Source organism: Pomacea canaliculata, linkage group LG2 (assembly GCF_003073045.1).
Source record: "Pomacea canaliculata isolate SZHN2017 linkage group LG2, ASM307304v1, whole genome shotgun sequence".
Lineage (NCBI taxonomy): Eukaryota > Metazoa > Mollusca > Gastropoda > Architaenioglossa > Ampullariidae > Pomacea > Pomacea canaliculata.
This window is the reverse complement of record NC_037591.1, coordinates 26,056,207-26,070,377: the sequence shown is the minus strand read 5'-3', so window position 1 is coordinate 26,070,377 and position 14,171 is coordinate 26,056,207. Positions and strand designations below refer to the sequence as shown.

The window sequence follows — 14,171 nt, the reverse complement described above, 5'->3', positions numbered from 1 at the left end:
CTGTATGATTCTCATAATATCATGTGCTGTACTATTATGCAATTGATAGAAGTGAATAGAAGTGATGGCAGCATCTTTCCTATTAGGACATTCCAACTCCCCGAATAGTTGATGGATTCTCTGATGAAAAGCCTACGCTGAAATATGAGAAAAAACTTCATCATGTTAAGAAGCAGCAAAGTGAGGTTGAAGAGAGCAATGCTTTGAGGAACTGGCAACTGAAGATGCTTGAAAGGAAACGACAGCAAGGCTATATCTCCAGTGAGTGCAAACTTCTAACAGTAGTCACTGTGCATTAAGTAATATTCTATGTTGATGAGAACTTTGCAGGATAGACCTGCGAGGTACATTACAGAAGGTAATTTACTCTGGTTGCTTTTGTAGTGTCAGATGACAGTCACACTCAAGAAACTTTCTTTTTGTATTGTTCTTTTCAAATAGTAGCTTACAGAATTTATCTCTCTATTTATATAAAACCTCCTGTTTACTAAAAAAATACATTTTTATTACCAGTAAAAAATATTTTTCACGGACATTTTGGAAAAATGATGCAGACATGTTTTTTAAGTCTTTTTCATGCATATAATGAGGTATAAAAGCTGATAGTAGGAAGTTGTCAATACACAATGTTCTTGAGATGCTTTGTTTGTCAGCATATGTGAAAGTATATACAAATTCATATCTTTATAATAGAGCTGCTGCAGAAGCCACCTGAGGACCTGGCGATGAATCGTACAGAGACATACCGAAAGACGCAAGAAGACCGATACCTTATAGACCGTACTATTCCTTTTATAGACAATGGCAAAGGCTGTAAGTGACTCTTGATTTGTGTACACACTTTTACATTGTGTATTTATTGTTAATGATACTGACACATCAAATTACCATTACTTTCTCACAAGCATGTGTAACACCCATGACATTTAGAGAAAATGTCATGTGTATTTACACATTTATAAAAGAAAAAAGAGCTATAATTTTTATGTCAACTCTCGCGGTAACGAGAGTTTGACCGGTATAAAACACTTCCGGTCGAGCTGAGACTTCCTTTTTCTGTTGAGTGTCGAGGACGAGGGGGTCGAAGTGGAAGTTTGTCCTAAATCAGGGCAACAAGTCCTTCTACTTCTTCTCTTTCTTCTCTTCTCTCTTCTTTCTTCTTCTTCTTCTTTTCCTTCTACTCCTTTTCTTTTTCTTTCCCTTTTTTCACCTTCACTTCCACTTTCCTCAGTTTTCTTCCCAAATCTTCTTCGCCTGTTTCTTCATGTCTTCATAACTTCGCCAGCCGTCATCCCAATAAAGAATTCAGCTGACGAATTTGTGTTTGGGTCGTACAACGTGCAAAAGAAAGGAAGTGAACCTCCCACACACACCAACTCTCAAAAATCGTGCCCGCTACAGTTTGGCGCCCAATGTGGGGCATGATTTGAGAGTGCCACGGGAGAGAGACTTCCTAACACTTCGTGATGGACGGAGAAGATCAAGTCACCGAAGGACCAGGCCAAGACCCAAGTACCTCGGCCGTAATGAGCGAGCTGCTGCAGCTGCAGAGAGACTTGGTGAGAGCCATGACGACCATGAGCCAGCCGGCAGCAGTTAATGTTAACGTGAGCTCCCCGCCACCCCGGCTGGGTATATTCACGGGACTCCCGCCAACAGGGGGTCAAGAAGTAAAGTTCACAGAGGGGAAGGAGCGAGAGCTCTTGCCAACCACGAGGTTACCCCTGGTAACAAGAGCAACCAGACAAAGAAAAAGACGGAGAAAACTGCACTATAGACAATTGGTTACCTCCACCATAGTATATGGGTTACAGACAACTAGCGTGTAACAAAGTAGATTGTCAGGTCTTGACCACATTTCGTTGATGACTGCATTATGAATATGATCATGATTGCGATTATGACTTTGATGGAGCAGTAGTGATGAATTATTATAGCCTATGGTGTGTGCAGGAGTGTACTATGCCGATTTTTTTTGTGTCTTATGTTAATCATGAAGATGTTGATTGTTGTATGGTTGATGATAATGATGAGGAGAGATGGCAGTAATGCTGAAGTTTGTTTTAATGATAAGGATTGATAATGTTAGATAACCAGTCGCCGTGCATATCAGCTATTCCCAATCTGAAGTGCATTTGGCCTTTAATGTAACAGGCTAGTAACACTGCTAGCGCTGGAATTTTTGTTGAGGGTGTACTGTAGGAATTGATGTGGTGGGCTGTAATGTATTTTTGGAGCCAGTGCCAACTAGGTTATAGTGGCATGGGGAGGCTAGTCCTGAGGGGGATAGTCTGTCAGGTAGCCTTGTTGGGTGTACCTGTGGGGATGAGGAGCCAGTGCCAACTAGGTTATAGTGGCATGGGGAGGCTAGTCCTGAGGAGGATAGTCTGTCAGGTAGCCTTGTAGGGTGTACCTATGTGGATGAGGAGCCAGTGCCCACTAGATTATAGTGGCATGGGGAGGCTAGTCCTGAGGGGGATAGTCTGTCAGGTAGCCTTGTAGGGTGTACCTGTGGGGATGAGGAGCCAGTGCCAACTAGGTTATAGTGGCATGGGGAGGCTAGTCCTGAGGGGGATAGTCTGTCAGGTAGCCTTGTAGGGTGTCCCTGTGTGGATGAGGGCTCGGAGTTTATTTGCTAGGGTTTGTGATGGGAAATGGTCACATTTCTAAGGAAATAGCGCCCATTTTATTTAGGGGGGGTGACTGTAACACCCATGACATTTAGAGAAAATGTCATGTGTATTTACACATTTATAAAAGAAAAAAGAGCTATAATTTTTATGTCAACTCTCGCGGTAACGAGAGTTTGACCGGTATAAAACACTTCCGGTCGAGCTGAGACTTCCTTTTTCTGTTGAGTGTCGAGGACGAGGGGGTCGAAGTGGAAGTTTGTCCTAAATCAGGGCAACAAGTCCTTCTACTTCTTCTCTTTCTTCTCTTCTCTCTTCTTTCTTCTTCTTCTTCTTTTCTTTCTACTCCTTTTCTTTTTCTTTCCCTTTTTTCACCTTCACTTCCACTTTCCTCAGTTTTCTTCCCAAATCTTCTTCGCCTGTTTCTTCATGTCTTCATAACTTCGCCAGCCGTCATCCCAATAAAGAATTCAGCTGACGAATTTGTGTTTGGGTCGTACAACGTGCAAAAGAAAGGAAGTGAACCTCCCACACACACCAACTCTCAAAAATCGTGCCCGCTACACATGTCATTCATCTTCAGTGTGCACACACACATGTGCATGTGCCTGCAGACTGCCAATCACTCAAACTAGACCTACAGATGAACATTGTGAATGGAGCTTTACAAATGGCAAAATGCAATGGAAAATTTTTTTTATTATTATTTAAGGCAGCTCTTTTTTCTGTCTTTCCCTTAAACATAAGAAATATGTACCATTTCACACTCTTTGTTTCATGTCCTAGGATAGTCATCGTTTCATTTTTCTTTTGTCACAGATCGAATTGGCAGTGAGTTCTGGAGACAACAGGAAAGGATAGGGGATGAACTGGCTGGAATCCAGTAAGTCCTGCATTGTGTCTTCCTGATTAGTTGGAAAGGAGAATGATGAAAGAGTTCGTTATTTGATCTTGTTCCTAATTTTTCCCTAAATACTCTAGCCCTGTAGAGAGTTATGATGCTTACAGAATCGTCAAATCTTTTGTTTGCTCTGGGTGACAGTCATGACATTTGTAGATCAGAATTGAAAGTTTTAGAGTAATTGTACAATATCTAATTAAAACTCTCTCCATTTATGTAACCTTATGACTGTAGTATGGTCTGCTTTGATGTAATAAATATTGCAGCTGATAGTATATAATATATTCATGTACAGTAAGGCTACTTTCACAAAGCTGTTCATTTATGAAAATTATTGCCACCTCCTTTTCTATCATTTTAAACTCTGGGAAATTTTTCTTTAGTCATAAACATATGTAGATATATATTTATTTAAATAAGCTTAACCTCACTGGTGATAAATAGCTTCTACTCTTCTTGTATTTTTGCAGTGTAACACTAACACAAACAGAGTGTGGGTACCCACCCCCTGTTGAGCATATCGGGATTCCACAAAACGTGCGACAAGAAAAGGGTGAGTACTGCTTATAAACATCTCTCAGTATTTAAGTGCCATTATAGGCTTTAAAAATGACTAAATCAAAGCCCCCAAGGACTGAAAAAAATTGATTAAACTTTGGTCACGTCAGCGTAAAGTGATGGTTTCCAAAGTGAATCTGCTTAGTGTCATGCAAAATGTTAACATGGAAAGAACAATAGCAGCATCTGTAAAATGTGTGAAATCACTGATAGTATATATACTGTAACACAAAATTGTGTATAAGTATACCTTTAGAGACTGAGATTGAATTGTGTGGAAAAAAAATTCGTCATACACTTGGCAACACTTGCTTCATACATTATAGGCATGACCTGGGACCAGGATTATTCCTCACCTGTGCATCACAGTTGGCAATCCTCATCCTATCTCCATGCCAGACTCAAACTCTTGCAGCCAGTGATAAATGAGCTGGACCCTCACAAACCAGTAAGCTTCATCTTTCACAGACTATAAATCAATGAATGTGTTTATGGAGATCTGCTTTTCTTAGAGCTGAGCAGCACAAATAAACATCATATGATTATTTTTTTCATAATTATTTCTATTCTTCTCTGAGAATGGCTAGGTTTGTGTACATCCTAGACTCAGTAAAAGATTTTTTTCAAGGTAGGAGAATTTATTATCTTTGTGGAACATTACATCAAACAACAATAAACCTATCATCATCACTTATGTTTTATTCACATATATTTAAGGTGGAAAATTTTACAGTGTGTTTTTTATTTTCTGAAAAATGTGTTCATCAGTAAGATTTCAACATAGTAGCAGTAGCTGTTATTCACAAAGGTGTTTATTTCTTCTGTAACTGTATAACAGGAATTGTTGCTTTGCAAGGAAAATAAACTTCGTTAATCATTCATGGCAACTAATGTAAACATTTTCTTCTTTGCTTTATTTGTCGAGTTAGGGAACATTTTAAACATGGGAAAGCATTCAAAAATTGATTGACATAAATACATTTTATTATCTCCCTTATTTTGCTCAGTGCGTAGTTTGACAACCTAGAAATAAAATAGACGACTGAGGTTTTACCATATGTGTTTTGCTCTTTTATCATTTCCTTTCAAATTCTATCTAGTACTTTATTATTAAATACTTGGAGCTTTTGTTTTTATTTGCTTTGCTCGTCTTGCCAAGGTTTCTTCAATAGCACTGTGGGTGGTGCAACGGTTAGTGTCTGTCACCAATACAGTGAGGGTTGGCTGTCCTGGGTTCAGCTCTCGTATCGGGCATTTGTCCCCTCAATACCACTGTAGCTGGAATGAAAATAAAACTACGTAGTGGGGTTTTTTTTTAGGATTTTTCTGGCCTGGAAGTGATTGGCACAAACAATCCATACAAGAAAGATCATGAAAAGGATAAAGATAACATCTTGCACATGAACTATGAAGGCCAGGCAGCTTTTGATCAGCCTTCACAGATGACAAAGGCATCTGACGTAAAGTAAGTAATGCGTTATTTGTTGATACTGTCACTGTCATGATCAACGTGGAAAGGTTCATTCCAGATTTTTTATAATTGGAAAAATATTTTGCACTTGTTTCACTGCATGAAATTTCCATGTTCAATGATTGCTGCTGGGTATCTATTAAAGTTAATTAAACAATTATACAGAATTATTCAATTCCATTCTTGCAGACTCTTTCTTTACTTTCTGATTCTTGATGCTGCCATTCAGAAGATGGTAAAGACAGTAGTTTTAAGTTTCATTTAATTTTGTCTGGAGCTTCTTTGTATCCATATTTGTAGTTTGTATCTGTCAAACTTAATCATCCTAATCATATATTTATCAGTTGAAATGCATGCAGAAAAGAAAAATAATAATAATAATTCTTATATTGTGCAAGGTTCTAGCTCACTGTAGCTCCCTGTGCACAATATACTCATGCAAGAGAGTCAGTCTGTTCCAATGCCTTCATTTTGTCTTCAGCATCTCTTACGATGACCGTCTACATGTGAGGTCACCCCCGTTTTTTGGACCATCCTTAATATTTGCTGGCCAAGTAGCACGCTGGACTGGAGATGGGGACAGCATGGTTAACCAGGTATGATCACCAAGAAACATACTAAACAAAAGCAAAGAAGTTACAGCAGAGTGAACCATGCAAACACTGCCTTTAGTACCTGCCAGAAATATAATGAAATGTCTGATAAACATATATTCATATAAATGAACAGTTCCACTAAATTTGATCCTGAAAGTACTCAAGATCCTCAGAACAAACTCTCTTTCAAAAAAAAGTGGCGTTTGCATTTAAAATTCTTTTTACTGAACAGTTTAGTCTTTGATTTAATTTGAAGACGGAGTGAGGTAACTTTTATTTTGAAGACTAGTGTTGAGAACCCCGAGATCTAACAACATTTAAACTAATGTTATAGGTAGGGATTGAAGCACGCATAATATTTGAGGCCTACACTGGTAAACGAGTTATTTCCTATCTGGAGGTCATCAATGATGGAACTACATCTGTCTTCTATGACTGGAAGGTAAGTCATGATAAAAGAAAGGACACACTCATTGATTTAGTGGGTAGCTGAGTGGAGTAATGTAGAAGATTAGTGTGTCAGTTTGTGTGTGAGCCTTAGTATGTTAACTTTAAACATTTATACCAAAGTGGATAATGGACCAAAACATGTGAACAGCTAAAATATAAAATCTGTCACCAACAACAAAAAGTTGAGAGATTATTTACTTTCAGAAACTGGCCAAAGAGAATGTCTTCAACCTGGTGCAGCGACCAGTACAGAAGTTCTATTTCAACGACAGTAGTGGTGAGTCTTAACAGGTGGTGAGTCATTTATATATATAGGAAAGAGGTAGGTAGATGAGTCAAGTGAGATGTGGCCGTTTGCAACATAACATTCACATTTTCTTATAAACTGGTGTTTGTGGCTGAAAGTAGGCGGCTTCTTCTCCTGCCATAGTCATACATTTAGCACTAACGTTTTTAACAGAAACATTGTCTGCTTAGCGTTTTCAAACATACTTCAGTACTAGAGCATTTTTTGTTTTTTTGTTGGGGTTTTTTTTTTGCACAGTACTGGTAAGCCTGATCGAGCAATAAGTATACATCGAGTAGGTCCCGGTCACTGCGCTATTTATTTATCTACACGCTTTCAAGCAGTGACCATATGCTCAAATGTTACAGGTGTGATCCTCCCAGGTGAGATCCTGAAGGTGCCGTTCATGTTCAAGTCGGAGTGCGCAGGTGTGTATACTGAGCAGTGGGTGATGGAGACACGGCCCGTGCTGTGTGGTGGAGCGGCGCTAGTGGTGGCACTACGTGGGGTGTGCTTGCAGGAGGATACCTTCCAGCAGCAGCGGCGCGAGCTGGAGGTGAAGAGCCTATGTTTTTATGTTCGCGAGCGCGTTTGTGTGTGTGGGCGCGCTTGTATGCATGCTAGCGAATGCATTTTGTACAAAGGCAGCCATCCAGAAGATCAAAAAAACCGCCAATGAGGCGACCCTGATGGTAAGAAATGTAGATGGTGGGATTTCGTAACACTGGTGTCGAGTGTTGTGTTGAGAGTGGGATAAAACAGGTGGTCACAGCCCAAGACCAACCAGTTTCGGTCGAAAAAATCCCACCACCACCATCATTCTCACCAGTTCTTTGGGAATGAACTTTCATTGCAAAACGCTGCGACTAGTTCTTTGACCATCTGTTTTATTTTCCGCTCAGTGGAACCGTTCGGGGTAGGGGGTCGACCTTCTGCGAGAGGTAGGAACAACCAGCTACCCTGCTGGTTTTGGGACCGATGCCAAATTGAGACACTTTCCGTTCTGTTGCTGTTATTGGTGTCGTTATTGAGATGGTTGTGATGTTGACGACGACGATGATGATGATGAAAAAAATAGTTAATGCTGATGCTGCCCTCGTACCTGTCACAGCACGACCTGGAAAAGAAGCAGTCCCAGCAGGTTGTCAGGCAGCTCGTGGAGGAACTGGTTTCCGGCATTCGCACGCCTGAGCGGCCTCGCTCTCCTGTTGATGCCTATATCACCGAGGAGGAGCTCTTCCACCGCCATAACCCAGGGGTACTCCTCTGACTCTATGTTTTCTTTGCCTTATCCGACCACCTCTCATAACCACCTCCTTACCTGGCCCCCGTCCTATCTTCTTTTTTTGTTTGTTTGTTTTTATTTCTCTCGTCTTCTTAGCCAGACATCGCTCCCCCTCTCTTGTTGTCCTGTCTCTTGTAGCTAAAACCATGGCTGTTGTTAATTTATCAAGAACTTTGTTACTGGAGTTCGAAGGAAAAATTCAGTAATGTTTACAGTCGCTTTCCGTTCCCCATTCGTGCTCTGTGTTAAAAACCAGCTTTTCTGCTGCGTTCCGTTTCACGAGTCTATAATCTGTACAGAGTTTGCCTTTTTTTTTTTTTTAAGAAATCTGCTTTCTTCCTGTGTCAAATGGGAAAATTAGCAAATCGTGGTCATACTTTCGTATTCCGTTGATCAAAAATAGCGTCTCCTTAATCAGAAGCCTATGTGTGTGTGCATGTGTGTGTGTGTGAGAGAGAGACTAGACAAGTAGTTGGGATTTATCTTTGGGTCAGTGGGGGGACGTGTGGGAGGGTCCGGGCAAGTCGATAAAACTGCGGCATTTGTAGAAGTGTGTGCAAATTACAACCACCTCATCCAGCCTGTCGCTACCCCTACGCCTGTCCCTTCGTGTCCACAGTATCCTTTGCCTTGACACTAATACGTGTTTCGTCGTGTTCGCTCAGCTGTCCTACTGCCATGCCTTGGTGCAAGAACTGAAACAGATACACAGCCAGCTGTTTACAGAGGAAGAGCGGGAATACGCCATATGGGACCTGAGCGTGCTGGACCTGGAGGACGTGAGTAGACTTCACCTCCGTCCTAGGCATCGATTGTAAGGGTTGGTGTTGGTAGAGGTGGTTAGTATAAGGGAGGGGGGAATACTGTCCAGCAAAGGTACTGCAAGAATGCCACATGACAGTACACCTTGATCTTGTAAACCGTAGGATTTGTTCTTCATTGAACTTCGAAGGTGGTTATCTCCTGAGTGCACTTCACCAGCTAGCTGGATGCTTGTTTCAGCGCATCTTTTATTTTATCCCCTCCACCTCTTGAGCGTACAATTTTCATACATTTTTGTGCTACTCTTCTGTGTACTGCGAGTATTTTTTTTATTTTTTTTATTTTTTTTTGTTGAGATAATTCTGCTACATAAAGTAGCGATGGACGTTTTGAAAAGTCACCAGCATCAAATGCTTCGCAAAATAGTGTGGGAAGGAGGTGAAGCTGGGTGATAAAGAAAAGGGAAAATATCTTCTTTGGTTTCCATTAAATTGCATAGTTGTAAGTTGTCTAGTTTAGTTCCTGTTTACGAGCGTGTTCTTCTGGTGCCTATCTATAAGAAAATTGGCAAGACGGGAATCGTTTGTAGGTTAATTTATTTTGAGTTACGATACCGTTGGAGACATTAGTGTGCTCCATTGGCCGCCTACTCGCCATGCATTGATGTTGCGTCTGTTGCAGCTGATCATGGAGCTGGATGAAGAAGACGAAAGGAAGGAAGATCTGTTGGCGCGGCTGAACGCCGCCGTCGCCAAGCTAACCTTCACCCCGCAGCTCCCTGTGCAGCAAAGGAAGGAAAACATTTGGTGATTGAATATTTCCGGTTTCAGTTTGGCAGCGTGTCAGATCGTGCGTCTTGCTGTTTTGCTAATATTTATTTTCACGTGGTTTTGTCATGGTGGGGGAGTGGTTTTCTTTTTGTCTAAACTTTGTTTATGTTGTTGCTGCGGTGATGGGAGTGGTAGGATTTCCCGTGCGCAGAAATGTAAGAGCGGTCTGAAAACGTAAAAGATTTGTCATCGGGAGTCTGAGAAGTTGAAAGAGTGTAGGGCATAGGTCTCATCGCGTAGGACGTTTTTAAAAATAAAATAGACATGAAGGCTGATATCTCGTGACTTGATATCAGATGTCAGTGAAATGGCTTTATGGGTATGAAAGCACAAAGGGAGAGAAGTGTTTTGAAATCAGGAATCGAGATCACCAGAATGTTAAGACATATTTATTAATGTGTACCTTTTTTCAATTAGTCGAAAGCCCGCCCGTCAACGATTTCAACCGAGGGGTTTGAAAATGACTAGCAATTTTAAATGAGGGAGGGGGTCTGGAATTCCCTTGCATTGTATTCGTGACAAAGCTCTTAGATAAGAAAGTCCATCGTCAAACTTGTGTTTGGGCTGTGACATGAGTGCAGGCATGAAAAAACGTGGTCACTGAATAAAGCAGTACAACAAATAAATAGAGAGACAGATGAAGGCAAAGCTTTATTTCAAACATCTCCCACATCACGCTGAGGGTTTGGTGGTTTTTCTTTTCGATTGCAGATGCTACTTCAGTTCTGGATATTATCGTTATCGTGTCATTATCATGTCGTTATGATTGTTATTTTCAGTCACCAGCTTCTTGCCGAAGCCGTTGACGCCATTGTTGGCCAATCCATGCTGCTTCGAAGTATGCTGGGACTGCCTCCCCGGGACATAGGTGATGCCATGGACGATAGTAAGTCTTCTGCTTTCGATGCGTGCGTGCATGCCTGCAATTTCTCTCGACACATTTCGAGAACTTTAGAACAAGGTCGTTGGTGGGTTATGCATATTTTAAAAAAAGTATGTACAAAATGTGGCGTGACAGTAACAGTAAGAAGATCCCGGATGTTTCCGTGGCTTCGTGTGACGTATGACGCGTGACGCGTGACGTAAACAATGAGAGGCAGTCCTCGGACACAAAAAAACTAGATACTGACGTCAGTACGGTAACGTCTGGCGTCACTTCCTATGGCGTTGCCCACGATCCTGGTCCCACAAAAGAGGAGTAGGAGGATGGAGTGCAGAGGAAGGTTTCACAGTTTTTCTGTAAAAAAAAATGATTATGGTTGTCGCTCTCCTTAATCTCTCGCTTCCTCGGCTAATCCCACCCTCCACTACTACTCCCCCATCCATCCACATTTTTCTGCCCTAAGAGGCCCTGAGATTATAACCTGTCCTGCCTCGTTCACAAAAAATAGAAAAACTAATAATAGCTTAGAGCGAAAGGGAATATTGTTTACCTGCGCGCTGGGTCTTCTAATAATAAATATTTCAAAACATTTCTTTTTATTAAACCAAAAAGCATCGCGTTTAAAAGCCGTTTTCTTGTGAAGAATATCGCTTCCGCTCGATGAAGGGTTAAGCAATTTAGACTGGAACGCAAGACATCTTTTCTTGTTCGCAGCAGCGTAAAACAAGCGACAGCTAGATTTTTTTTTTTTTTTTTTTTTGCCCCGGGGCGGGGGACGTATTCTAGGGGTAAGTAATGTTCTTGGGTAGAGCGGGAACTTTTTTTTTCTTTATCTATTTATTTCCTTTTTTTGTAAAGGAGGAGTTGATGTTTTTTCCGTCTGATTTCTAAGACCTTGGAGGGATTAAGCGAGAAAGCAGCACACACAATGAGTTCTGCAGGCCCTGCTGCTAAAGCCAACGAGCAGGTCGTACCTGCTAGGGTCTGCAAAAATGGGCTTTGAGTAAGTTCCCGCGAGAAACGTGATCTCAGCGCTGAAAAGATTCAAGTCGAAAAAAAATTTCAGGAGGGAGGAACGGGGAGAAAATTACCGTTTATGTCGCCACTGAGATATTCTCAACATAGTTATCTTCGTCATCGTCGTCGACCTCCCATTTTCTCATCATCGTCATCGTCACTGATGGTGTTGCATTTTCCCACACTGAGCTTGTTTACAGCTCAGCTTGCCCCACAAGTCATTGGTCTGTGGAAATATGCACTAACAAACTTTTGTGATTTATGTGTTTTAAACCTGCATTGTGCTGTTACTTTGGATTAAAGAGCAATATTGATAACAGATTTACGTCATGCATCTACATAAGTCAAAGAAGACTATAAGAGCTGTAACAAGAATATATAATAAGCTGATACTGTCACGCGGTTACACGATGTTTGAAGACAAAGTGTTCTGTGTACTGCGTATTACAACTTCGAAGCAAGCAGATAAAAATGACATTCCTGAGCGCGACCATAGCATGGTTCATCCGGGTTCCTGAGCTTTGCCTCTGTGCGCCAAATGCTGCAGGACAGCGTCACCCACTAGTCCTTCATGCCATCACGGACGTATATTGTTGGTCTGCTGGCTGGCTGCCTACACCAGCTCTTATCCTCTCACGAAGTTGAAGGCTGTCAGGTCTTGACGAACCATTTACCAGTTTAATATCCAGAACCGCGATAAAATTCTTTAAGCAAACAATAGAATGCTATACATTTGTTACTTTTATGTATTTCTTTTTTTGGGGAAAAAGTCCTCGACCTCCACTTCCCACGACTTAGAGCCAATAAATTAAAAACACAACAGACCATAAAGCTTGGGCTTTTGTACTTACGCCAGCACGAGAGTTCGCATCGTCTGCTCTTCTTTATGTTGATAGTTAAACCGGAAGCCAATTTGTGCTTTGGCCTCATCCTAGAAGTTAACGCGGTAAATTCGTCTGCAAGCAGTCCAGAGATAAACGTCCGTGGTGCCATCGCGTGGCGAGACATGTGGGTGGGGATGTGGCGCGGGGCGAAGGCACCTTACACCTGACTTGCAGATGGCTAGCGCATGCATCCAGGAGGTGGTTCAAAGGGGGTGGAGTAACATGGGGGAGGGGGGCTACTTGGCTTTCCTGATGTTGGTTCTGTGTGCTTGGCTTACACCCGCCGCGTCCTGAAGAGTGTGGCAAAGCTTACAAACGAAGACCCTGCTCCCCAAACAGAATAACAAGAGCGAGAAAGATAAGAACTAGGGTGCGAGAACGTTTGTTAATAGGTCTCGGGTGGGACCTGCTATTTTTTGCCGTCTGATTTTTTAATTTTTTAAATTGTACTTATTTATTTTTTCTTGTGCTACACACCACCTAGTATTTTTTCTGTCTAGACGGATTAAGGATGTGCTGGATGGGGTCTAGTTGGGGGGAAATGGACAAATCCTTGTCTGCTTCGATATCTGAATGGTGTTGTATTGTTATGACTGTTTGTGTATAGTATTACCTCATCCCACGTCCCTTTATTTGTGTTATCATTCTTATTTATTTTATGGTCCTTTCTCTATGCTTTGTGTAGATGAAATAGTCGTTGCTGTCGTTTTTAGAATAGTGGTAATGGAGGTGATGATGGTGGTTATGATAGCGTGTGGTGGTGGTGGTGGTGGTGGTGGTGGTGGTGGTGGTGGTGGTGGTGGTGGTGGTGGTGGAAGTGGTGATGGCGGCGGTGGTTGCAGCAGCAGTAGTAGTAAACATCGGAGACGCCACGACATTTGTTTGCCTCAAGTCCGGCCGTCCGACGGTTCACTAGGTGTTACGTCATTACCACTAAAAGCAGCCGCTTGATCATAATTACATTGAGGCGTATACATTATCCAATTTGGACACGAAGTCCCGTATTCCCCCGCCGGTCACAACTGCGTTGCGTCATCTTTAATCACTGGCACGGAGGTGTCCGCTGGGTGAGCTTCAGAGCGGCTTTTAGACTGAACAGCGGACCGCAGAGGGAAGCTAATATTGCGCGCGCGCATCCCACTAAAAGACTTCTCGACTTCAGACGCACCGCGCTAGAGACCTGAGATCACGCTAAGATCTCTCGACAGAGCCAGGCCGTAGTGACGCCTTGACGTAATTTGCGATCGGCCTGCCTCGTCAGATCGACTGTTAGGAGGGCGGCGGAGGGGAAAGTTGGGGGGTGTGTGGGGCGGTGGACGATAGGGAGGCGGTGAGTTCGAGATCGGAGGGAAGGGTAGCATTGCGACCGCCGTGCTCAGAGCGTGAGAGGGATACAGGAAGAGGGAGGGGTGGATTTTTTTTTTATTGCAGCGGAACAGGTACTTTTATAATTGAATTGTAACAAAGATTAATCGAGAAGATTACATAGACCAGATGTCATCGAGAGTCGTGCAGGAAAAGAGGGAGAGCAGGCGACCTTAGGAGAGGAAGGGGGGAAAGATTGGGGTGGGGGACAGGGACCAGCGGGGAACAGTTAGTTCCAGGAGCAGTTGCCTTT

The 14,171-nt window shown here is 42.3% G+C and overlaps 1 protein-coding gene across 3 annotated transcripts in view; it reads left to right on the top strand.

Annotated features, from left to right (window-relative positions):
• The window catches only part of LOC112557447 (MYCBP-associated protein-like), a 28,673-nt gene that overhangs the window by 11,683 nt on the left and 2,819 nt on the right, over window positions 1–14,171 (top strand). For all 3 annotated transcript variants that reach the window (XM_025227313.1, XM_025227311.1, XM_025227312.1), the window contains exons 6-19: window positions 87–261; window positions 694–813; window positions 3,450–3,513; window positions 4,002–4,084; window positions 4,416–4,537; window positions 5,409–5,554; window positions 6,042–6,156; window positions 6,491–6,598; window positions 6,811–6,883; window positions 7,261–7,448; window positions 8,004–8,150; window positions 8,843–8,956; window positions 9,621–9,745; window positions 10,549–10,655. In XM_025227313.1, coding sequence (XP_025083098.1) covers window positions 87–261; window positions 694–813; window positions 3,450–3,513; window positions 4,002–4,084; window positions 4,416–4,537; window positions 5,409–5,554; window positions 6,042–6,156; window positions 6,491–6,598; window positions 6,811–6,883; window positions 7,261–7,448; window positions 8,004–8,150; window positions 8,843–8,956; window positions 9,621–9,745; window positions 10,549–10,655 — 1,687 coding nt within the window. The remainder of the gene's footprint in view (window positions 1–86; window positions 262–693; window positions 814–3,449; window positions 3,514–4,001; window positions 4,085–4,415; window positions 4,538–5,408; window positions 5,555–6,041; window positions 6,157–6,490; window positions 6,599–6,810; window positions 6,884–7,260; window positions 7,449–8,003; window positions 8,151–8,842; window positions 8,957–9,620; window positions 9,746–10,548; window positions 10,656–14,171) is intronic.